Consider the following 26,234-nt stretch of genomic DNA (forward strand, 5'->3'; position numbering starts at 1 on the left):
CAAGTACTGAAATATAGGTGTAGAAATTTGTGATAAAAAATTTGTGATAAAGTGATAAAAAAGAGACAAAAGACAAGACAATTAGAGTTATACATGGTTTGACCACACGACCTACATTCACGTGACAAAAACTCAAAGGGTTACATTTTCTTTATTCACTACGATAATGATATATTACCTTGGAATTCATTTATATAATGGAAATTACTCATTTACATACAAAAATCAATCACAACTTGAATTTTGAATTGATTTCTTCAATTCATAAATTTCCTCCAACAATCAATTTTTTAGGGCCTGTTTGGTAAGAGTATTTAAATATAGTTTTTATTTTGCAATTCAGAAAATAATAGGTTCCACACTTGAATATATTGTTTGGCTGATATTCTCTAGATACAATTTTCAGAAAATTGTATCATATTTTCCTTATTCTAAACATGATTTTGAAAATGGCTGAGAGGATGTTTTCAAATACAAAAAAAATGTTTTTAATGGCATAGTTGTAAATAAATTGAAAACAATAGACCCCAAAAATTTGGCCAAACTCTTCTATCCCTTAAATTAAGGAGTTTCTTTATCATAAAAAATTCTCACACTTCAAATTTGAAACTTAACATTATTTAAAAAAAAAAAAAAAAAAATGAGCTCTATTCCCTTGTCATTATCCAAAAATATATATAAAAAAGTAATCTACAAATTCTACACGTTATTTTTTTGTAAATTTTTCAAAAATATATATATAAAAAATAGAAATGGCCTCTCAAACATTATTTTTTGTTTTCAGCATTTTGAAAATTATTCTTAAAAATGGGAGCCAAACACGTATAATGTAAAAATTATTATTTAAAAACTAGTTTCAATTTCCTTTTCTTTGAGCTTGTGATCTTGATAGTGCTTTGGTTGGTACCGATTGAATTGAACGAGGAGAGGATGAATCAACTTGAGCTTCTCATACAACCATATCTAAGGGAGAGAAAAAGAGAGCATGAGTGTTGAGTGGAAAAATGAGAGATGAAAAGGAAAAAGAAAGAGATATTTAAAGATGAGAGAGAGAAGTGGGGATTGGTGGCGAAGAGGTGGTGAAGAGAGGAGGAATAGAGAGAGAAGGATGAGGTGGAGAGAGATGGAGAGTGTTGATGCCCATTTTTTTTTTTATGAAATGCCCAAAAGTAAAAGAAGCCCAACAATAAGAGAAAGAAAAAAAAGAAGCAAGTTTGTAAACCCAATGGGCCAACATGGCATGAATAATAGCCAACAGGCTCATGGGAAGAATAAAAGATAAAAACGAAGTAAGTGAGTTGAGGAAGCCCAAGAAAAGAGGTAACAAGCCCAATGGGCCGACATGGCAAGAATAATAGCTAGTAGGCCCATGGGGAGAATGAGAGGTAAAGACGAAGTAAGTGGGCCGAGGAAGCCTAAGAAAAAAGGTAGCAAGTCCAATGGGCCAACATGATAGGAATAACAACTAGCAAGCCCATAGGAAGAATAAGAGGTATAGATGAGGCAAGTGGGCTAGGGACGCCCAAGAAAAGAGGTAATGAGCCCAATCGGCCAACATGGCAAGCAGGCCTATGGAAAGGAAGAGAAGTGGCAGGAATAGGAACCTAATGGGCTATACGGGCAGAGGCCCTTATCTGGACAATGCCCATTCCACGAAGGGACGAAAAAAGGTAATACATGCCCAAAAGCGCACCCATGCCTCACACCATAGAAGACAAACATTACCAGTACGCATGGCAGAAGAATACAGCGTAGGAGCAGCAGAAATGATGTGGGAATGAAAGAAGACAAACCCAGATGGTAGTGACACTCGTATAAGGCCCAGGGCATCACCTACGTGTACCCAGCAAATACAGGGGAGGTGGGCCCTCAGTTAAGGGATTCAAGTGGTGTGGTTTGGCAGTTTAGAGAAAAGAGATCTATTCTAGAGTTCCTGCCAAGACTTCTTTCGGGAAAATACTTTGCTAGGATGACATTTTTCCCAAAAGGGGTAAACACAGGCTAGGACCACTTGATGCATGCCATAGGAGTAGGTATAGAAAGCCCTCAACCTTTATCCACTGAGGGAGACAAGGTAGTGAGTGGGAGAGAAACAAAACAAGAACTTTTGTTTGGAAATGGAGAGTGGTGTGGCAAGCACCCTTTGAGTAGAAGTAATGGTCAAATAACAACCAGGTTAGTGGGTAGTCCTAGAGAGATGCCCATAAGAAACCAAAAGTGGTTGGTACAGCCTGAGGGACAAAATGGAGAAATCCCATAAATTTAAGCAAGTATAAAACGGATAGAGGTAACTATGAATAGGGACATGAAAGGAGAAGAACAAAGTTTGGAGAGAAACTTTTCAAACTTCTCATATATCTTTCTTTTTTTTTTTTTTTTTTTTTTTGTGAATTTTGAAAATCTAACCATTAAATTTCATGTTCCTTATGTTTTTAACATGTATATCAAATTTCGTTCAAATTGGATATTATTTACTATTCGATCAATAAACTTATTTTATATACACAATTTTAGATCATAAAAATTTGAAATTCTAACATTTGTTTGATGAGATAGCAATTGATCTTTGATTTTCTTGAAATTTTACATGCATGAAGAATATAATAAGAACATGCAATTTAACGGTTAAATTTTCAAAATTCACACTCAATATAGGGATATATGAGGAGTTTGTAGAGTTTTTCTCCAAACTAGTTTGGAGATAAACTTTGTTCAAAGGAGAATGAAAAGGGTTAGACGGAGAAAGAAAACACACAGAGAGAAAAAAGAAAAGAAACTTAACAAAAAAGAGAATAAAAAGAAATCAAGTGGTAAGATAGAAAGAGTTATGGCAGAAATAGTGGCATGTATCAATAGATCGACTTTTCTCTCCCCTTGACATTCCCACTCTCTTGGACCCATAATCTAGAACACAAAACCATTTAGGCCCTTTTCCCAACACAAGTAATTTCTAGCAAAAGCCTGTATTGAGGTTACTTGCGTTGGGGATTGGCTCCCTTTTTGGACCTGCACCTGCTAAACAGCCCAACCCAAGGTTGGGAAGGACGAGGCTATTCTAATTGCATCACTAGACATTATGTGACAGTCCCCTTTCAGTTTATGTTGACAGTATTAACGTTACCGGTTTTGTTTTAGTATTACATGTCTTGCTGTAGTATTTCCTTTTCGTTCCTATTTGTTCTATCAGTTGTTTTGTTGTAACTTTGTTTATTTTGCTTACAATGTTAGTTGCCAAAAGTGCCTTTTTATTTTAGCAATAACACTCTGTTGTAGCATATTTCTATAGTTTCTGCTGTAACAATTATCCTGCCACGACTATGTCTTGCATTCAGTCTGCAGTGCCCTTAACAGCTTGTCTCAACATTAAGTAAGCCCAACTCGCGCACAAGCTAGCCTACGATGCAATCTAAACTAGGCCAGTTCCAACTCCCTCACTCCGGATTCACAGGCCTTAGTACAGCAGAAGGGCCAAAGCCCTAACACGCAAAAGGCCACCACAGAGAGTCATAGAGTAAAAGAGGAGAGAGAAGAGACTGAGAAAGAGAGAGCCACGAGAGCGAGAAAAAAAAGAAATTAATAATTAAAATAATAGCAACTTGCTACAGTGACCTAATATTAGTAGCAAGTTACTGTAGCATGTTGCTAAAAGTTTTCAGCTTTTGCACCACCGATAAAATGCATTTCTTCAGTGTTTAGGATGTTAAGAGCTATTTTAATATTTTTGTTGTGAATGCTCTAAGCCATTTATCACCATTTTTCTGAGAGGCAAGAGAGGGGAGGAAGTGATAGAGGAGAGAGTGAGAGAATGGAGAAACTAATTTAATATTGATAACAATTCCCTATAGCAAGTTGGTAAAAAATTTTAGCTTGAGCACAATACAATTGATGGAGAGCAAGAGCATCCGTAGCAGATAGTGTAAATATTATGCCATTTTACAACATCAAACACCTACTTTATTATTTTACCACATTATTTTACAACATCTCATTTATCAGATGTTTTATAATCTAATTCTATACATTAAAATAATATTTACTTCATATTAAAATAATATATTATTCACTTTCCAAAAAAAAAAAAAAAAACAACAACAACAGCAACAGCAACAACAACCCACAACCGCCACAGCCCACAACCACCGGCCACCCCCACAGATCAACCACCGACCACCAATATTAGCCACTGCTACCCCAAAAAAAAAAAAAAAAAAAAAAAAAAAAAAAAACAAACAAACAAAACTCAGACAAACACCAAAATCAGCCAACCGATCAACCCAAACTCAAACACCAATATCAACCCAAATCTCACAACCACAACCTGATCAACCTGCCACCATCAACCAAAGTCAGCCAACCAGCAATAATCAAAACAACCAACCACCAAAAGAGAGAGAGAGAGATCGGCGAGATCGGAGCGGCGATGACGATGGGGATGACGATGTGGATGATCGGAGTGGACGGCGATGACGATGTGGATGATCGGAGTCCATGCCGCTTGCGCCTCCGACGGCGATGACGATGATCCGATCGGAGTGGCGATGTGGATGATCGGAGTGGCCTCGCCCATTCCGCTTGCGCCTTCGACGGCGATGACGATGGCGATGATCCGATCGGAGCAGCCTCGCCCATGCCGTTCGCGCCTCCGACGGTGATGACGATGGCGATGAAGACGGCGGAGGGGCCTCGCCCATGAAGATTATCTGCTTCTCCTTGGATCCGATCGGAGTGTCATTTGTTCTTCTCTGTTGAGCTGATCCGATCGGAGTGTCATTTGTTCTTCTCTGTTGAGCTGTTGAGGGAAGCTTGGGTATGATGGGAGAAGAGAGAGAGAGAGAAGAAATCAAGAGCTCAGACCAGAAGTGAGAGGAGAGAGAAGCGAATATAAAACATTATTAAGTTATACCACATCTGTCCGTACCGTTGCAAATTTGCAACGGTACGGACATAAGTGGTATAATTTTAGCACATATACCATGGCTGATGGAAGCTGATTTTTGTGCTTGGTGTGGGATATGTGCTAAATTTTTAGCATTTAGCACATATCCCACATCTACTGTGGGTGCTCTTAGTATGGTATTTTACAATCCACAAACACTAAAATCACGCATTACCTTTGTGCTACAATAGCCTTTTACAAGTGGAATGCTACTGTAGCAAGATTGTATTCTTAAATAATATTATTTTATTGTGTCTCCAATTTTTTATTAATAGAAAGAGGAGAGATGATTTTGTGTTGTATATTTTACTGCATAGATATATATTATTTTAACTAACTTGTAACCCCATGCATATGCATGGATACACTAAAAGATATACAATAAGATGCATAATATAATTCCTATATATATAATTTAAATACTATTGATAGTCATTTTTATATTTTAGTAACTCTTAAAAAAAATTTATAAGGATATTATTAGATATAAAATGTAAATTGTCCATATTTTTATTTATTTATTTATTTATTGTGAAGCACTTTTTTTTTACAATTAATATATTCTAGACTCTTTGGTTTTTGTACTTAGTAACTCACTTAGATAAATATTTATGATGTAGTTCCACATTTGATTCTAAAATTAAGAAATAAAACTTTTTAAGAATAAATAATTTAGGACACATAATGCAAAATTAGAACTCTAATTTGGAATTCTAATTTGAGTTTTTTTTTTCAGTTTCATCTATTATATATAGAGAGATGTGTTGTATAGAAAAATAAAAGTTGGGATATTGGATGTGTTGTAAAATGTTATTGTATAATAGATAAAATAGGTTTTGATATAGTAAAATGAAAATTTTTAAAAATCTCGGGTGCGAATGCAAAGGAAGGCTAGTTTAACACTACCGCTATGAAATGAATGAAATGAGCACAATTGTAAATTTTTTTCAAACCCCACATTAACAAAGGACAAAGTGACAACAGCTGCAGAGACAGAGAGAGCAACCAGGCATTTGTAATTGTAATTGGAGGCGAGTCGTAGAGTAGAAAGTCTCCCACCAATCATGTACAGAGCCGCAGCCTCACGCCTCAGGCTCAGGTCTCTCAAGGTATGCTCTTTCCCAACAACACCCTTGGATTCTATGGAAACAAAATTGGAGTTCAGGTTGAATTTTCAGAGACCAGGTTTTTGTTGCAAGAAAAGTTTAAAACTTTGTTTATCTAATAATCTAAAACTTGATGATTTTAATTTCTGTGAAATATTGAAACTTTTAGTGCTTTTGGATGAAGCTTGTATAAGTTGCTGGTGAGATTTTAAAATATAAAAAGCTAGCGGTGAATATTTTTTTGGGAATCAATGGAAAATAAGAAATCGAAGTATACTTACTAGAGCTTTGCTAATGGGTTCTGGGCAAATCACCTAAGTTTGGATTTTAATTCTAGAGAAGCCTGAGACTTTCTCTTTAATAGTGTGCTAAAAAAAATTACAAGCATTTTAAATAAAAATAAAATCTGTAAATAACTGAATATGGATGACTAGTTTTAAATAATAAATATAAATAGTTACCTTTGGCTTAGAGAAGGCAGAGTTGAAAGGTGACTTTGGCTATTACTAGCTGTTAGAGAGTAGAGACTGATCATAAAATCCTCTTTTGAGTGCTGTGCTGATCGAGCGAGCTATTTTTATCCAATAAATTACTCTGTTTAACGATCTAGGAATCCTCCTGTTTCTCAATCGTGGCTTGAGCTAGCCATTAATTAAATCTCAGTTTCTTCTTTCTTTCTTCTATCGCTGAAGTAGGATCACTTACATATTACAACAACCTACATGTATTTACACACAAATTAAATTGGTGTTTTAAGCTAAAACAAACAGACAAACAAACAAACCTGTGTCACTATATGATGCTACTGTGTTGATTTTGATTAAATTTGCTTGTATTGTCTTTTTGGTGGTAATTTAGCCGATGGAGTGGGGTTATTTATTTTCCCTCATAATGTTTTTATTATATTTATGTATGGGCTGTCTGATAGAATGGAATTTTGTTATGCTGTGCACTGTGATTAAACCATGATTAGGGTCAAACGTGCAATGGGGCATTGGCCAGATTTGCAAGTTCTAGTGCGGTTGCCAAAAATCCATCCTCTGCTTCAGGGGCTCTCTTTGGCTGGCTGACGGGGGGAGGATCAAAGTCTTTACCTCCTCTGGACTTCCCACTTGCAGGTGTCACGCTCCCACCACCATTGCCAGATTATGTTGAACCAAGTAAAACCAAGATTACCACTCTCCCAAATGGTGTCAAGATCGCTTCTGAAACATCGGCAGTGAGTATGGGTGTAGGAGTTATTCTTTCTTATTGTTTTTTTGATGTATTATGGATTCAAATTTTAATTATTTATCGGGATTGCTGTTGCTTGACCAGAATCCTACAGCCTCAATCGGGTTATATGTTGATTGTGGGTCAAACTATGAGACACCAGCATCAATTGGGGCCACAGACCTGCTACGGCGTATGGCCTTTAAGAGCACAAGAAACAGGAGCCACTTGCGTGTTGTGCGTGAAGTGGAGGCTATTGGTGGCAATGTGGAAGCCTCATCTTCTAAGGAGCAGATGAGTTACACCTTTAATGCTTTGAAGACTTATGTTCCTGAAATGGTAGAGCTTCTTATTGACAGTGTGAGGAATCCTGTTTTCCTGGATTGGGAGGTCAATGAAGAGGTAAATTTTTTTCATCAGGCTGTGCATCGGCTAGCATGTCTGTAATGTGCGAAATACATTAGAATTACTGAGTCCAATCTACATTCTGCAGCTTCAGAAGCTGAAAGCTGAGACTAGCGAAACTTCTAACAACCCTAAAAATTTGCTTTTGGATGCAATTTATTCTGCTGGATATTCTGGTGCACTGGCGAATCCAATTTTAGCCTCAGAATCTGCATTCTATAGACTGAATAGTACAATTCTGGAGGAATTTGTTTCTGTAAGTCTAAAATTTATACAAATTTATTGGCCCAGTTATTGAATCATCTGTATTAAACTCGGGTTTTCTTTAACAATTTCAGGGCAATTATACTGCTCCTCGGTTGGTACTTGCAGCTACTGGTGTTGAGCATGATGAACTCTTATCTGTTGCAGAACCACTTTTGTCTGATCTACCTAGTGTCTCTTGTCCCGAGGAGCCAAAATCTGTTTATACTGGAGGTGATTATCGTTGTCAAAGTAAATCTGGGGTGTGTATCATAAATGTTCCATTTAAGTTTTTCTCTCCTGTCTTTGCTGTCCATCTAGCGTTATGTTAACACTGATGTTCCCTTGCATGACCAGAGAACCCATTTTGCTCTTGCATTTGAACTCCCTGGTGGCTGGCATAAGGAGAAGGAGGCTGTAATTTTAACTGTGCTTGAGGTGTGGATTTTGAGTTTTTCTAGTGACTTTATGTGGTTAAAAACTGAAATATTCTCAGGAATGGACAATTAGCTCTAGCTCAAATGACACCTCCTTCCTTTGTAAGAATAAGGTTAAGGGTGAGGTTGTGGGTTCAAGACCCATCATGCGTGTGTGTAAGTCGTGTGTAACTTACCTTTTTTTTTGGGGGAATATGTTATCTACTTGGTTCCGCAATATTTATTTTCATGTTTTTTTGCTCAAGATCATTTTAATGGGTTGTGATAGTAAATCTAACTTTACTATAGGCACTAATGGGAGGTGGTGGATCCTTCTCAGCTGGTGGACCTGGAAAAGGGATGTATTCACGCCTATGTAAGTTGTTCTTGAAATACATTACCTTTGACAGCTATGTAACTGAGCTTGAAACCTCATAATGCATTCAAAGTTATGGGTTCTAAGATTTTTAGTAGATATATTTATAAGTTTTCTTCTCCAAGGGTAGTGCAATCAGCTGGGACCACTCCTTATAAAGCAGAGGTCACTATTTTAAATCTCCCATTCCCCCCTCCTTGGGCCAAAGCTTACTTATCAAAAATAAAAATGATTTAGTTTTCCCTATTTTCTGAGTAATTTTCTGCACCTAGATCCCTGATGCATTTGTTTATGTTTTTATTTTTTTTTTTTATTTTTTTATTTTTTAAAGTTATTTATTTTTATTTTTTACCTATTGTAATTTTGGCATCTAAATATATGCTTGTATGGTGAGCAGACACTCATGTTTTGAATGAGCACCCACAATTTCAGTCAATTTCTGCATTCAGCAGCATCTACAAAAATAGTGGCATATTTGGCATCCAAGCTACCACTGTAAGCATCTTTTCTAACCTATCATTTGGGTAGACCTGCAAATTATAGTTCTTGATATATTTAAAAGATCGTTTTTATCTCACAAACCTTGTCACTTTGGGTGGAAGGCACTTGGCATTGTAAATATTATATTTAAATCCTGTTTTTATAGTGTTAATTTAATAATCGAGGGTTCAATTCATTCTTGAGGTCGATTCCATGCTGATTAGGAAAGAATAGGCACTTAAGATGATTTAAGATGGGCCAATAGATGCTAAGTTTTTATGCTTTGGACTCAAAAGGGGAAATGCTTATCAGAATTGTGCAAGTCTGATGATCAAGCTTTTGGTATTCATTGGGTTATGCCTGGTTCGGTGGTGGGTTTGTTATCTAGTTGGCATCTGTGGCTTGGGAAGCATAATTCGGAGATTTGGGAATTGGTTCCAAGGTGCTTAATGTGAATTGTGTGGTTGGAGCGAAATCGACATCTTTTGAAGATAAAGAGAAAACGTTGGAGGAGTTAGAGATTTTATGCCAACGCAGTCTAATGGAGTGGTCTCGTTGTTGGGGTTTTACTGAGTGTTCTTCTCTCTCTGAGTTTATGCCTTCCCTTAGCTTAGTTTCCTGACTTCTCTCTTGCCGTTGTGTTGTGTTGTGTTGTGTTGTGTTGTGCTGTGCTGTGTTGCTGTTGCTGTTGTGTTGTGTTGTGTTGTTGTTCATCATCATGAACATCTTGTAATTCTCATTTATTTTTTTCCCTCTTTAATATAAGTTTTCTGATTACCTATAAAAAAAAAGTGTCTGATGATCAATCAGTACTCTGGAAAGCTATGGTGTTTGACAATACCATATATGAAGGTGTCTAATCTCTCTTGGAACATGGGTTGCATAGGTGTGATTACATTGAGTGAAGTTTTTGCTCCCCTCCCCTTTCTCCCTTCTTTACAGACAAAATTATATGAATGCAAGCCTTTTCCTACTCTGGCATGGTTAAGTGACCCATCAATCTATGAGAAATTTTTATAATTATCAAAAAAAATAAATTTTTATAATTCTAGTCCTCTTCTCTCTTAGTATGTGTAAAGATACTGTAGCCCTTGGGCCTTTGCCTGCAATGGTTATGCAGAAAGACTTCTTTATTTTTTGGCAAGTGTTTAGAATGGTGAAGTTCCTCAAAGTTTGACATCATTATTTCGAGGGTACAATGCTTGGCTGGTGATGTTCCTATCTGTGGATCCTATTTGTTTATATTGTTGCATCTTTAAAGAGTTAATGTTTCTGAATTCAGGGTTCCAAATTTGTGTCAAAAGCCATCGATATAGTGGCTAAGGAGCTTATTGCAGTCGCAACACCTGGAGAAGGTTGCTGCCTGCACCTTTATGTTGCCTAGCATTGGTTTTTCATCGTCGCATGTAATCTTGAATCCTGCTTCTGACATGTTATTCCCCTCTCTTGTTTCAGTTGACCAGGTACAGCTGGATCGTGCTAAACAGTCAACAAAGTCTGACATCCTAATAAATTTAGAATCCAGAGTATGCTATTTATTTTCCATGTGTATTATTTTTTTTTTTATAACCCATATGCTTACTTGTGAAGTGTATTTTGTAGATATGTGCATCAGAAGATATAGGTAGACAAATTTTGACCTCCAGTGAGAGGTATGGCCTGACTCATGACTGTCCAGGAACTTGTAGACATCTTTATATGCATTAATCCACTTCATTCTCTTTTGTTTCTGCCGTGCACTGCACAAGGATATCTCTTTTATATTTTCATTTTCTGCATGCCTATTGGGTGCTTTCAATAGGTTTGTGTTACTAGGTGGAGATTTAGTTGGTTGATGTGAATTATTGTGGTTTTACCCTCATGTAAAAAGAAAAAGCTTATAGAGGGTTTAGTTGGAATTGTGCACATTTTTTATTTCTTGTTTTGTACCATAGAAATGAGGGTTTGTAGGTGTAAAAACACAGTATAGGGAAAGTATGCATTTTGTTAACTGGAATATCTCTACATTGATCATTCTAGAATTAGGTATGAAGCACATATAAACATTACAATCTGAGGAACCATCTTAGGACCGTGAAGGTTACTTTAATTGTCTTAAATGCATATAAGATGCTTGTTAGGATTATGATGGCAACCCCTTTGTCATAGTACATGGTTAAGAGTTTAAACACCCACCCTCCTGAAGAAAAGAACTATTTGACATTTAGTGGATTTGGAAAGTTCATTCTAGGACTGCAATATTACAGAATCTGGTGTCATAAATGATAAATTGTGTCCCAGATTTTTTTCTAGGCTTTAATTAATTGAAATTTCACATACAAGATCATATAAATCATCCTGTAGTGGGTTGGAGAGACTTCACTCTAAAATGGTTTGAAGGGGAATTCTTCCCTTGTACAAAAAGCTAATAAAGCTGAAGCACCCCTGCAAATGCCCACCAATGGAGCCTGATTTTATCTTTCTTTTCAGGCTTCAGCAGCCTATTTGAGATTCATTAAAGATGCAAGTGAAATTTGTTACTGTTATGCTTGGGGACTTCACTTGCTGAAGGCAGAATGTCTTCTCTGGTTGGGCTTTTCTAGTTTAGTTAGTCATGTCCCTGCCCACATCATTCTTATTTCTCTACGTACAAGTCATTTGGAGAACCTAAGTGTTTTTCGGTTTGACCTCTATTATAACTTATTATTTCTTATTTTTTTGGTATTGATAATACCTGATCTTGCTTTTTTGTTTTCATTTCCATGCATCTTAAAGAGGTGTGATATATAATTTTTTTTTTCTTAAGATATATGCTTTTCATTCCTTAGGAAACCTGTGGACCATTTCACGAAAGCTGTTGATGAAGTTACTGTGAAGGATATTACTTCAGTTGCCCAAAAGCTTCTTTCTTCCCCACTTACGATGGCATCATATGGAGATGGTATTTTTTCTTTTCACCAATGAGAACCCTCTTTATTTTATTTTAAGGAAAATTACACTTTGCTCACATGTGGTTTGCCCAAAAAACATTTTGCCTACCTATGGGTTAAAAATTGACACTTTACCCACTTGATATTAACTCCGTTTGTCTCCCATTACCCACCTCTGTTAAAAAATGGGTAAATTTGTATTTTTGTTACCCTTTTATGTTTCTCTCCTCTCAAAACATAAAAAACTTAAAAATCAAGGGAAAAGAAGATCAAAAAGCTAGGTTTTGTAAAAATTAAAACCTAACTTTTACATCTTTTTTCATGTATCAACTTTTAGATCTCATCATTTGAACATAAGATACCTTAACAAAGACAAGTATTGCAAGATTAGGAGCCTGTTGAAGCAAGAGCATTAGCACATGGCACGTGTAAGAACCCTCAACCTTTAAGGACATATTATGAAACATGGGAGGATCAAATTCAAAAGCATTGCAGAGGCACTGCACCACAACATAACAATCACAAGTCACAACAACAATATTACTGCTCGTCCAAGAAGAACTTTTCAGAAATTTAATAATAGAAAATGAAAAAACCTGCTTTACCATTATGGTATTTCTGGACAAATGCAGCCGTTCAATATGACTGGGTGCTTTGATGAGGCTGCACACCCAATTACCATGATCTTCTATATCATCAATTAATCTTAAATTTGGTTCAACATTGACAACAGCTTCAACTAAGTTGGACAGATTTTCCAACAAAACATGTTCAACAAGATAACCTTTGAAATCAAGGTATTCCAGCTGGGGCATTTATGCCATGGGGTGTTTTATGCCAAGTTCGTAAACCACCTCCGCTTGCAAATATATATATATATATATATATATAGATAATTGTATTCTTTTAATTGTAGATACAATGATTTTAAAATTTAAATCATGATTCAAATCAAGTCTTCCTACAGTCAAATCCTGGAGCACAGGACAGCGAGTAGCCTTGAGAGAGAGTCATCATTTTCGTACTCACCTTGAAATGCATAATTTCAATTTTTAATGTGTTAAAATAGAAGATCTAAAAGTTGATACATAAAAAAAGATGTAAAAGTTAGGTTTTAATTTTTACAAAACCTAGCTTTTTTATTTTCTTTTACTTTTGATTTTTGATTTTTTTATGTTTTGAGATGAGAGAAACATAAAAGGGTAACAAAAATACAAATTTACTTATGTTTTTAACAAAGGTGAGTAATGAAAGACAAATGGAGCTAACCTCAGGTGGGTAAAGTGCCAATTTTTAAACCACTAGGCTAACTGTTGGTGGGTAAAGTGTAATTTCCCCTTTATTTTATTTAATAGGGTATTATTCATTCAGTGGTGATTGTTTTCTTAATTCTTCTATCATGTTTTGCAGTTATTTACGTTCCAACCTATGATTCTGTCAGCAGCAAGTTCGATTCAAAATGAAGTGGCTTTCGTGTATAAAAACTGCTTGTACTAATATTATTCAACATGTGCATATCTTCAAGTTCTCATACCCTTGATTGCAGTTGAAAATTGAGGAAGTTCTGACGTTCTGATTTCTAGTATATAAAAAGCGGCTAGGCTTGCTAGGCCAGGCCGCTGAAAGTGGTGTTACTTTTGAGCCTTCAGTTTCACAATGGGACATACATGCTTAATTATTTGTACGGTTGATCATTGAGAATTAGTACTAAATTTACTGTAAATGTTGCTTTGGAAAGTTAAAATAAGAATTATCTTGTGAAAAGAGAAACAGGTAGATGTATAGTTAATCACAGATGGTCAGGTAGGTATTTGTTACATCAGTTAGACTTTAAAGTTGCATGTGAAAAGTCTAATATTTATCCCTTGTAGTTTTTGGTCCTTATAGCATGATAATTGTCACGTATGGTTAGTTCAACATCATTCTTCATCTTAATTTTGTGGTTAATTAGGATAATCTAGGATCTTGGATACAATGTTTTGAAGTTTAGGATATACACTACAAATACAAATTTCCCTTATAATTCTTGTGGATATCTACAATTAACTCATAACTTTGCCTTTTGTTTCTCCACTTGTCTACTAGTTTGGTGACTTTATTCTAGGGTTGCAATTTTTATCCAAACTATTAATCCACCCATGACTCACCTAATTTAGGCAAGTCTTGACTCAACCAAATTAAACATTTGGGTTAAATAAGTAAAGATTCATTGGGTAATCTAATTAAATGAGTTTTAATAGATAAATCTGCTAATACCTAGTGGATACCCATCTAAAATTTAAAATCTAAAGTTAAAGTTTTTATTAAAAAAAAAAAAAAAAATCTAAAGTTCTAAACCACAAAGCATTTGTGCGCTCACTCTCTCCTTGATGTCAAAATATAAACTCTAAATTTGGTGATTTTCTTTTGTTTTCTTAGCAGCCAAACATATCTATTCATCTCCCCTGCTCTCTTTTCCTTTCAAAAACTTGTCAAAGGTCGTATTAGAGTGCAACATGAACTATGGGTCTTCGATCTTCGTATAAGATTTCTCAGGAAAGTCACCCAATTCTTGGGTTGAGTTTTAAATTAGAGTGCAACATGAACTTTGGGTCTCCTATCTTTGCATCAGATTTCTCAAGTCAACCAATTCCATGGTTCTAAATTAGGGTTTTCAAGAGTTTTGGGTTTAGGGTTTTCAAAAAAAAAAAAAAAAAGAAGAAGAGGTTTTTGCTATAATTTCTTGTGTGAATGAAGGGGGGATATGGTAATGCAAGAGAAAATTCTTTTGCGACGTGGCCAAGTTAGATATGGTGAAGAGTTTTGTAGATTCTTGGAAACAAAAATTGGCCATTGTCTTTTTTTTTTTTTTTTTTTTCTAGTAAGAGTTTGTTTGGGATTCGTTTATTTTGCTGAAACTGAAAACTTTTTGCTGAAAGTACTATAGATAAAGGTAAATGTTAGTTGAAATAATATAGTGGGACTCATAAATATTAGCAAAAATAAACTGAAGAGTAAAATAAGTTGGCAAAAAATAAGTTAGTTAAATAGACACTAAGTCCCTTTTAAAATTTGGCTGTCTTTCATTGTGTAGATCAGGTTTATGCTAATTTGCTAATTGTCATTTTGTTTCTAGGGCTTGTGTAGCTGAATACCTTAATCTTTTTACTGTTTGATAGATACTCCAGTCTAAATTGCATTTTAGACTTTTAAAATTACTTAGATATGATAGTCATGTTTAAAGTTGACTGAAATATACTACACCATTTTTATAAATAAATGGATAAAATTTGGCTATAAATTTGGTTGTAAGCAAGAACAAAAACTCCCGCTAATTTGACTAACTTGAAGTTAATTCTAGACCTATATAATAGGTGTATGTAATTATAAGTAAGGCATTGGGTAGACTTTTCTACAAAGAAGCTTTGCTATTGCTTGGTTTCTTTAGGATTTGTTTTGCACTTCGTGCTATACTTGAAATTGAGATTGCTTTAGACTACACCAATTTCCACCTTTCAATTGTGTCCTTGTTTATTATTTCACTTCAGGTTAAGTGAATTTTCTAGACTTATTTCGTATCTGAAGCATTGAGTTGTCTTAGATAGTTTTAATTGGTGAAAATAAGCATGTATGGTAGATGAATGGATAGGAATACAGCCGTCATTCATGAACTGCTTTTGTATTCCACAGATTTTGATTTGGTTTTTATTTCATAGATTTGGCTAATTTTACTTGGTTCTAATTTTGTGTCCCTTACTAGAGAGATGCATATTGTTTGTGCACTGGACTGACTCTAGGCTAAAGAAGAAAGTAGAAGTTTGACAATCTCATATGGTAATATTATTCTAGTAACGTTGTTTGTATTTTTTAGAAATATGTGTGAGTAAAAAAGTGTGTGAAAATATATGTAATTTTGTTTAAAAAGTGAAAATTGTTGTTTAAGTGCATGTACCAAACACCCTCCAGAATCAAGTTATTTTTTGTCTATGAAATTTTGTTAAGAGAAAAGGCAAATGTCAATGTGGTCCAAGGATGTTGAGTACTTCTAATTAGTTATTCAGAATATTGCTAGCTTTAGCTCTTTCAAGTCTAGTTGTTTTAATTGGGGTTGTTCAGTAATTAAAATGTTGAACAACATTTCAAAATCTCTCGTGGTCAATTTTGATTTTAGCTTTGATTTTATTGTTTTTAAAAGACATGCATGGCCTGTGAGTTCTCTTTGGAAAAATTGCAACTTTATGCAATTTAGCATTGAAAAAATGGATTCAAATGACCACACTAGATTAAGTCTTCCATAAAAAAATAAAATAACTCACACCACCACACTTTGATTATGTTATCCAGGTTCCATCCAAAAAAAATAAAAAACGTTTTGTGGGGTGGCTGAAACTAAATACGGATGGATCTGCTATTGGTAATCTTGGGGTAGCAGGTGGTGGAGGGCTGATCCGTAATGAGAATGGTGATTGGATTATGGGATTTGCTAGATCATTGGGAATTACTTTTGGAGTCATGGCAGAATTATGGGCTTTAAAGGATGGTCTCACACTAGCTTCTCAACTTAGAATTGCTGACATTTGTGTTGAGCTTGATGCTGAGCTTATTGTTTTACTTCTCAATAATTACTCGATAAATAATCTCATGCTAGAGCCTTTGCTTGGTGATTACAGGACCCTATTGAAGAAATTCCATAGTACAAATGTCCAGCACATTTTCAGGGAGGCAAACCAATGTGCTGATGCATTGGCTAAGTTTGGAGCCACCCTTTCGTCGGATTTTGTTAATTTTGTTAACCCACCGCCTGTGGTGGAGGATTTGCTGGCTTTTGACAAAGCCGAGCTTTTTTGTAACAAACTTATGAGTACTTAATCTATTTCAGCGTTGGTTTACCAAAAAAAAAAAAAAAAAATGCCAGTCATTAAAGGTTAAGTATCCAAAATTTTATCTAAGAACATGCAATTGTCCAGTAACATGTGTGCGCTTGTCCCACCACAAAATCTCTCATAGAAGTTCAAATGCCAATAATATGATTGCCAACCAACATGGATTTATTTATTTATTTATTTATTTTGGTCATTTTAGAAATTCCAAGAGTATTTTGGTAATTTTGAAGTTCATGAGAGTATTTGGGTTATTTTGGGTTAAATAAATGGGTTATTAAATTAAATTAGTTGGGTGAGTAATAGGTATTTAATTTATATATATAAAAAAAAAAAAAATTATGTCTCTAACTCATTTATGATTCGACTCATAACCCGCCCAACTGCACCCCTACTTTACTCCTAAAATTATTGTTTTTAAAGGAAAATTAAAGATGAGAATGTAAAGGTTCTTATCTTTACATATATTTTGTCCATTTCCGTTCTCCTCTCCCACACCCCATTTTAAAGTCATTTGTTAATTCTTTGTCCTCTTCAGAGCCGGAGTCATTGTCTCAAATATCTGAGGGGCAAAATTCAAGAGTAAAGATGTTTCAAATATCTTAGGAGAAAAAGAAGAAGACAATTTTATTGATTTAGTAACCAAGTGAGTTAGGAATGATAAATGACTCGGAATTCTATCAAGCTACTTGGAAATGTGGATGAATTTTGTGAAGAAACAAACGTGGTGTACGTACCATGCCAAAGAAAGGAAAATCTATGGTCAAAACAGAAAATGGAGTGAAATAGAAGCAAGGGCCAATATTAGATAAACCTAACATCAAAATTCTTCTCCTCGTATCAAGAGTCATACCCAACTCACATTGTAAAAACCTACATGTTTTGTCTCTCACTGTGTAGGCAAGCATATTAATTAATTATGTTTCCATATTCTTCCTAAACATTTTAAGTTGGTTACCGGCTTACATTTCTTACATGATTTCTTCCCCCCCTTCTTTTATCCTATTTTGCTTGTGTTCCCAGCTTCTACCTCTGACCTCGTCTATTTTTGACTTTCCATTTTCAGTTAATTTTATTTGCCCACTTTTTTTGAGAAGCTTTAAATTCTATTAAGATTTTTTTTTTTTTGAAACAATCAGCTTGAATTATATTTGAAAGGTATGGTGGATATGTGTATTATTGCATGTTTAACAAGATTATGAGTTACAAAGTTATCTTTATGACAAACATGAAAGTAGCTAATTTTTCTAGAGGCCTCTGCAATCAAGGCTGATTTTATTTTCCGAAGGATTTATATATAATTGATTTAACAACCACTCCTTTATACCAACAATCTTATTGAAAACACAGAAATGCCATGGTGACAAATTTTTTATTAGTTTTCTTAATTTTTAGCTAAAGTTTCAAGCGGTTTGGTTTTCGGAAGATTTTAATTTCGTTTGATTCATCAATAAAACATGCGACCTTTTATTTCCTAGCCTCATTTGTGTGAAATTTTAATTTTATCCAGGGCATCATCACATATTATACTAGTCCATGTACATTGCAGTATACTCTTATTGGTTATTCAGCTTACTTTTCCTAATATATCGTAATTAATACTTTTGATGAGAATAGTTGGAATTTTTTTCAAGACTCTAGTCTGAAAATTGTTATTTAAAAATTTTTAGCAACTTAAAAGAAAAGAAAGAAAGAAAGAAAAAAAGTTAAAGAAATAAAATTATAAAATGGGGAAGAGACTTTTGGGGGTGAAAATTAAAATGCGTTTATGCATACAATAGGTGCAGTGACGCAGAAAATGTTAAATTATTGAGGTGATAAGATACGGTTAGTAAACAATAAAAACTTTATTAGTGGTGTCATGTAAAAATGACCTTACATTTACATCAATCATAACTTACTATTTTAATAAATTTTTAGTAATTAATGACTGTGAACTCTTTTATATATCTGTTACTCTTATAGGGATGGTAAGACCGCGGACTCTTGGTACGGTGGTCACTCCATAAGTATAAATGCTTATGGGGTGTGGGGAGTAAGGACCGGGGGTTCAAGTCTTCAAAATGGAGTTTTACATACATATACACTTGGTATCTGTTTGGATCTGTGTTTGCGGATCCATGTTTGCGTTTCTTTCTTTTTTTTTTCCCAGTCGCATATTTTGACTTTTCAACAGTGAATAGTGCATCTGTGCACTGTTCACGGGTCCCAAAACTTCACTTTTCAGCAACTTTTTCATTAAAAATGGGTCACACGGTACTATTAACACATTTAAAAATTATTTTGCTACAGTGTTTTCAGTTTTCAGTTTCAGCAAAATAAGTTCTATCTAAAGGGACCCTTAGATTATGCTAGAATAGAAATTCTATCTTTTAAAAAAAATAAAGAAAAAAGTGATAGTAAGAGTAATGCTATAGTCACAAACTATTTTACAACATTTTTACAAATTATTGATATGGAAAATTCTTATTAGTTCTAATATGAGTCCACCACTAACATCACATTTATGTTTATCAATGATTATTTGAAAATTACTAAAGTCACATCAACAGTTTGTAAAAATGTTGTAAAATAGCTTGTTTCTATAGCATTACTTGGGATGGAAAATAGGTGATTAGTTTGGGATCTGATAGTTTTAATGCCAAGGAATGTCATTCTATTATTGTGCTCGTCCTAATTGCTCCTGTTAGGACATGTGTGGAACTTGTTAGAACAAATGTTATTGTAAATCGCTAATTCTTTGACAAAACACACTTTACTTGTAATTGAGTAGATCTAGGATGGGTTTAATAGTTCAAGGAACAAGAGTTCAAGTCTAGTATTGAAGCCATGCAAGTCTGTCCAAGAAACAAGTGAAGAAGTGTTGTTTATTAAAACTCGACAGATATCTCGATAGATAATATCTATCGAAGTTTAATGTTAATGCTCAATAGCTACTCGACAAAAATAGTATCTATCAAGAATTATGAAATTCAGATTTATAGATCTATTTTCATGCATATCCAAGTGTATTTGTGTAGGGTTTCTTTTCTCACAACCCTAGACATATATAAAAATTATTTTAAGAGCCGTCAAAGGGGATGCAAACGTTGTTGCAATTGTTATTGCATGCATATTGTGACCAGAGACAAAATTGCCCTAATTTATCATATTCTTTGTAGAAGCTGCTACGTCTTTGGGCCAAGGGTTTTGTAACAAGGAGCTTCTTGATCTTCATCGTTTGGATGAACTGAAGAACTTTGCATCTAACATCTTTCTCAAATTGGTCTGTTAGTCACATACTTGGATCCGTGCATCAATTGGTTAGTCACGTACTAGGAGTTGTGCATTGAAAGGAGAGATTGTCACTACATTACAAGTCTAATTGGGTATTGGGGTAAGGGTTCAATTGTAAGTTGGTATTAGGTATTGGGATTCCTTTTACTTATAACCGTTTGTTTTGATAATAGTAGATTCTCAAGAGTTATGACTTTAAATTCACCCGGTGGGGTTTTGCTTCAGTGGTTTCCCCCATTCGTAAACAAATCACCCATGTCAAATTTAATTTCCCCTGCATTTAGTTCTTTGGTGATTTGTTTGTGCTACCACGCTCATGCATGTAATTGAATCTAATTAATTTCACTTGGCTAAATTAATTGATTAAGTTACCAAAGCAGTCAATTAGAGTAGGCACACTCTAATTAGGGTTAATCTTTGCTGTGTGATCCACTGACCCCTGTTTGTCATGGATAGAGGACAATCTTTAATTATACCTCATTTATTTGATGGCACTAACTATACGTACTGGAAAGTACGCATGAGAGATTTTTTTTTCTGTCCTTAAATAAAAAGGTGTGGCAAGCTGTGAAGATTGGCTGAATTAAGCCAAAGGAAGCACCGGCTGATTGGGATGATGCTAAGATCAAAGTGGCAAATTTCAACAGCAGAGTATTGAATGCTTTATTCAGTATGGTCACCAATGAGGAGTTCAAGAAGATATCCTTTACAGAAACTACTAAGAAAGCATGGACTATCCTCTAGACAACCTATGAAGGGACTAAGGCTGTCAAGAATTCAAAACTTCAAAGGCTTACCACAAGCTTTGAAGAAATTAAGATAGAGGAGGATGAATTGTTTGATGAGTTCTATGCCAAACTGAAGGACATAGTCAACTTTGCCTTTAATCTTGGGGAAACCATTCCCGAACCTAAGGTTGTAAGAAAGGTGTTCAAATTTCTACCAGAGAGATTCCATGCCAAGATCACTGCCATTGAGGAATCAAAGGATATTGACAAAATTCCTTTGATAGAGCTGGTTGGCAACTTGCAAACCTATGAATTAGGTTTGACTAGGATTGGGAAATCAAGCAAGAGCATGGCACTGAAGGCCAAAAACAGTGATACAGATGAGTTCTCTGATGATGAAGATTCCAAGATGAAATCCTACATCACCAGGCAATTCAAGAAATTTATAAAGAATGTCAATGCAAAAGGATTCAACAAGGACCGTAAGCAATCCAGTTCTTCACAATTCAAAAGCCAAGATAAAGGGAAGAATGATGCTAAGGAAGGCAGTCAGTACACTACTCCCTCCGGACCAAAGTGTTTCAGATGTTAAGGTTTTGGACATATGAAACAAGAATGTCCAACATATCTCAAGACTATTGGGAAAAGCAAGGCCCTTGCTGCTACCTTAAGTGACACCGAGTGCTAGTTTGGATAGCACTTATTAGTGCTGCGTTTGCGTTTCCTCAGTTTTTTTTTTTTTTTTTTCCTTTTCAGCTGCAATGGTTGACCCGTTCTTCTGTGAACAGTGCACTTGTGCACTATTCACGGGTCCCACAAACTCCACTTTTTATCAACTTTTTCATTAAAAATGGGTCCCACATCACTATTCATACATTTAAAAATTATTTTGCTACAGTGTTTTCAGTTTTCAGTTTTCAGTTTTCAATTTCAGCAAAATAAGTTCTATCCAAACAGACCACGAGCTTAAGGATGACTCAGATGACAATGATGACGAAGGAATCTTGAATGCCTTCACTGCCATAGTAAATCCTACTGAAGGGAGTGTTGAAGAGGTGGATGAAGAAGAGGACTTGGTGGAGTCTAAGTTTGAAAAGATGGATGAGCAGGATGACATCCATACAACCTATGCAAAGTTGTACAAGGTCTCCGAAAAGCATGAGAAACTGTATAGGCTGGCCACCAAGAAACTGAGTGAAGTGGAACTTGATCGAGAAGAGCTCTCCACAAAATTTGACGAAGCTAATCAAACCATTGGAGCACTGCGATTTGAGAACAATTTCTTGGTGGAAAAGACCAAGAAGCTTGAAGCAGAACTATCATGGTTCAGAGCTCAATTGGAGAGGACTTCTAGTGCAAAGCTTGATGAGATGCTTAACTTTCAGAAATCTGCTTCTGATAGAACCGGTTTGGGGTATGATTTCTCTTCTCCTAAGATTACTTCTTCTAGTACTACTGTGTTTGTCTCACCTGTTAATAATGTTAATTCTGAGAACAATGAATGTAAAACTGATATAGCTAGTGAGAATGTAGACAAGGGCAAATCAATTTTAGGAGCACCCCTAAACTTGAAAAGAAAAAGACTAGAAACCCTAATACTAAGAAGGGTAATAACCAAAAGTCTAAACAGAAAAAGCAGCATCTTTATCATCACTGTGGAGCTTCAGGGCATACTTGTCCAAATTGCTACAAATTGTTAGCCACTTAACAAAGCAACAGTATGATCTCATCTGGAAACTAGAATCAATTTTCATCCTCTTTTGCTCCTCTTAGAGATCTTCTTAAGGCCCTCATATTCCTTTCGAACTTGAATGGTTTCCATTCTTCCCCCTCACCGCCGGATCAAAAGTTCGCTCAATGAAAGTTCTTCCAAGGTGTGGAAGGAAAAAAATCTCAAAGTGATTTAGTCACTTGTTCTCTTTCTCCCTCTTTTTGTTTATGCATTACTTGTGTGTTTTGCTTTCTTATTTTTGAGTCAGTCTAGTTTTATGCTATGTTTTGTTTAACATGTTTTTGTTTGTTTGTTTTCAGTTTTGCTTTTTTTTTTTTTTTTCATAAAAATTTAAAAAAAATTGAAAAATCAAAAAAATACAAAAACAGTGTATGTTTTTGTGTACATTGGTACTTGTGTACCTTGAATGGCCATTGAAACACAGTTTTCTAAACTTTGTATCTTTTGTAACTTAGATGAGCATCTCAATGCACAACTAAGCAAGTGAGCATTGTGACTCGTGTTTGTGGTGAGTACGATTAAGTAATTTCTTGTACTTAAGACTCATATCACTCTTTTTTACGGGAAAAACTAAAAAATCTTAAGAGAAATGCATAAATAACCATCTCACCACTAAAGCCCGTCAATCATGAATAACATCCGTGTGCTTCGGCATAGAAAATTTGTGATGTTTAAAGCTTAACATAATTGAATATTTCTTCTCTTTCTTATATGTCCATGCATGATATGCTAAAAAGAAAAAGAATATGCAAAGAAAATAAAAGTAAAAAGAATTAAAATGCTTTTAAATATGGTTGCAAGCGTGTTTTTAGAAGATGTGAGAGTTATAGGATGTACCTCGAAGGTGATAGTCACCATCAAGTAGTTATGATTATGTGTGAGTTAAAATTGATTTTCTCATATCTTAAATCGTCATAACTTAAGACATTTATGCACTCTTGCGATGTTTTCACGCACAACACGCATATTCTTTGCTACTTTTGATACATATGCAGGTACAATGTGATTTGCCCATTACAAGGAATACATGTGTTAATGTATGCTCACTAAACTGTCTTGACTTGTTTTTGAAATATAAAATTAGTTAGACTTGTTTATAGTGTATGTGTGTGTGTGTGTGTGTGTTTTGAATCTATGAATGCTTTGCATTTTCTTGTTGAGAGATGTTTTTAGAAGCTTAAAATGTTGATTGGATCTTTGGTTAAGTAGTTTGCTTGTTTGCATTCATTTGTGTGTTTTTCCTCTCTTTGAAAAACTTCTTTTTATCAATCTCGATAGATCCTCGACAGCTTTCTATCTATCAAGCCTCTTGGACTTCTTTCCTCAACAGATCTTATCGTAAATTCGATTCATCAAAGTTTTCTGGAATTTGTCTCGATAGCTTCTCAATAGATTCTCGATCTATCGAGAAAGTTTTTGTCTAGCCGATAGCTTCTCGACAGATTTTCGATCCATCAAGGTGATTTTGCCATCGACAGATTCATATCTATCAAGATTTAGTGCTTAACAGATCTCGACTGATCCTCGATCCATCGAGATACGATTTGTTTAAATAGGTTCAGCGCAAAATTAGATCTCACTTTCTCATTTCTCCCTTAACAGAAATTTCTTTTCTCTCCCTCCAAACACTCTTCCCTCACTCCCTTCACCTTCCCCACTTGGATTTTGGCCTAGATTGTGTTTTTCTCCTCTAGTATGATCTTTTAATCCTTCTTTCTTCATGCATTTCACGCATTAGACCTAGGTTTTTGGGGTTTTTGAAAACTTTTGAGTTTTTTGTGAAATTTTTGGGTTGGGTGTTGCTTATTTGATGCTATATGATCATGCATTGCATTCCATTTACATTTTCTCAATGTTTCATGCAACTAGATGTGTGTTTATATGTTGAAAATTGTGTGCTGATAGGTTTGGATTGGGTTGAACCCATGATGCAATTTCCTTTAGCACATCACATGTTCATACATTTTTCATACATACGTACCCTCTCTTTTCTTTTGTTGGTATTCTGTTGTGATTGTGTTTTTTTGTTTCTCTCCCCCTCTCTCTCGGATAGACTACACATGACACCCAAGCGCAAATCCACTCCATTTCGAAACCCTCTTCGTTCCAGGACATCTTCTTCTACTACTCCTCTTCACATTCGGTTCCGTGATGACAAGGCCCATAAGGACTTCTCGGAGAACTTCTCTAAACATGGTGTTCATCCAGAGTGCCATGTGGTTCTATCGAACTTTTCCGATACTGCTCTACCCGATGTCATTCACAGTCGGGGATGGGAATCTCTCTGTGAGATACCCGTGAGTTGTCTTATCGTGATCATACAGGAGGTCTACTCCAATATACACTGTATCAATACTTCTATACCTCAATTTGCTACGCATATTAGAGGTACACGTATCGTAGTCACTCTGAAGCTTGTTTCCGAGATACTACATATTCTGCGGGTATCATATCCTGATTACCTCGCTTGTCCACGTTTGAGGACTGTGTCCAAAGACGAACTTCTATCTCTCTTTTGTGAGACATCTTCTTTATGGGGTGAGCACCAAAACACCTTATGCTCGGGCTTTGCAACAGGTCCGAGGTTCCTAAACATGGTGATAACTTTTGTTCTCCATCCTTTGTCTCACTATAACTCTATTACAAAGTCTCGTGCTCGATTTTTGCTATCCCTCATCAAGGACCTCTCTATAGACTTTCTTTCTCACTTCATTCTCTCTCTTATTAATAATGTCTATAGGGATACGGAGACCCGTGATAAGCTCTTTTTCCCTTCGACTATCACGCAGATCATTTGCCATCTTCCTATCCCTATTCCTGAGTCTCCTCACTTCACGGCCATGGATGCCATTAGCGCAGTGTCTATTCGACGAAACAAGGCCCAGCTTTGACCAAAGCGGCCATGGACCGAGATGACGGATTCTCCAGCTCCCTCCATTCCATCCACCTCTGCTCCTTCTTCTTCTTCTGTGGGTGGTGTGACCCTCAAGGCAGTCATGGCACAGTTTCAGCACATGGATGCTCGCCTTGATACACTTGCTACTGAGTTGTATCAGGTGAACACTCATGTTAGTCATATCGCACAACGACAGGCTTGCCTTGATGGCTTCGTCGCTTCTCCCTCTCCTTCTCCAGAAGCTTCTGAGGATGAGGATGTTGATGATGGTACTGATGATGATGATGAGGATGAGGATGTTAACTCTTCCAATGATGACGAGACGACTTCTCAGTGACTTACCCTTTGTCATTCGTGACAACAAGGGATGGTAGTTTTGAGTTGAGAGTAGTCATGTATTTAGGGGGAGAGTTAGCGTAGGACATTTTTTATAGGAGTGTTTATATTTTTTGAAGGATGTAGTGAGGATATATGTACTTTTCTTTTCTTTATCTTAGTTACATTATCCTTTTGTACACCGGTCCTATTTTTTTTATAACATACATTGTACTCATTTCTCATTTATATATGATGATGTGTGTTATTATTCACCTATCTCTCCATGTGTTATTTCTTTTCTCTCTTTATACACATGTTTTTTTATGTATGCAATCCTTTATT

General features: G+C 35.5%; 1 protein-coding gene across 1 annotated transcript; it reads left to right on the forward strand.

Moving 5' to 3' along the window:
* The first annotated feature begins 5,884 nt into the window (after window positions 1–5,884).
* Window positions 5,885–13,806, forward strand: LOC126713679 (mitochondrial-processing peptidase subunit alpha-like). Its single transcript, XM_050413508.1, has 13 exons — window positions 5,885–6,045; window positions 7,016–7,261; window positions 7,360–7,656; window positions 7,748–7,915; window positions 7,998–8,165; window positions 8,260–8,340; window positions 8,628–8,694; window positions 9,092–9,189; window positions 10,457–10,529; window positions 10,630–10,700; window positions 10,777–10,826; window positions 11,982–12,094; window positions 13,494–13,806. The coding sequence occupies exons 1-13, from the start codon at window positions 6,001–6,003 to the stop codon at window positions 13,544–13,546; spliced, it is 1,530 nt and encodes a 509-aa protein (XP_050269465.1). The 5' UTR covers window positions 5,885–6,000; the 3' UTR covers window positions 13,547–13,806.
* The last annotated feature ends 12,428 nt before the right edge of the window (window positions 13,807–26,234 follow it).

The sequence above is a fragment of the Quercus robur genome, chromosome 2, assembly GCF_932294415.1.
Source record: "Quercus robur chromosome 2, dhQueRobu3.1, whole genome shotgun sequence".
Classification (NCBI taxonomy): Eukaryota; Viridiplantae; Streptophyta; class Magnoliopsida; order Fagales; family Fagaceae; genus Quercus; species Quercus robur.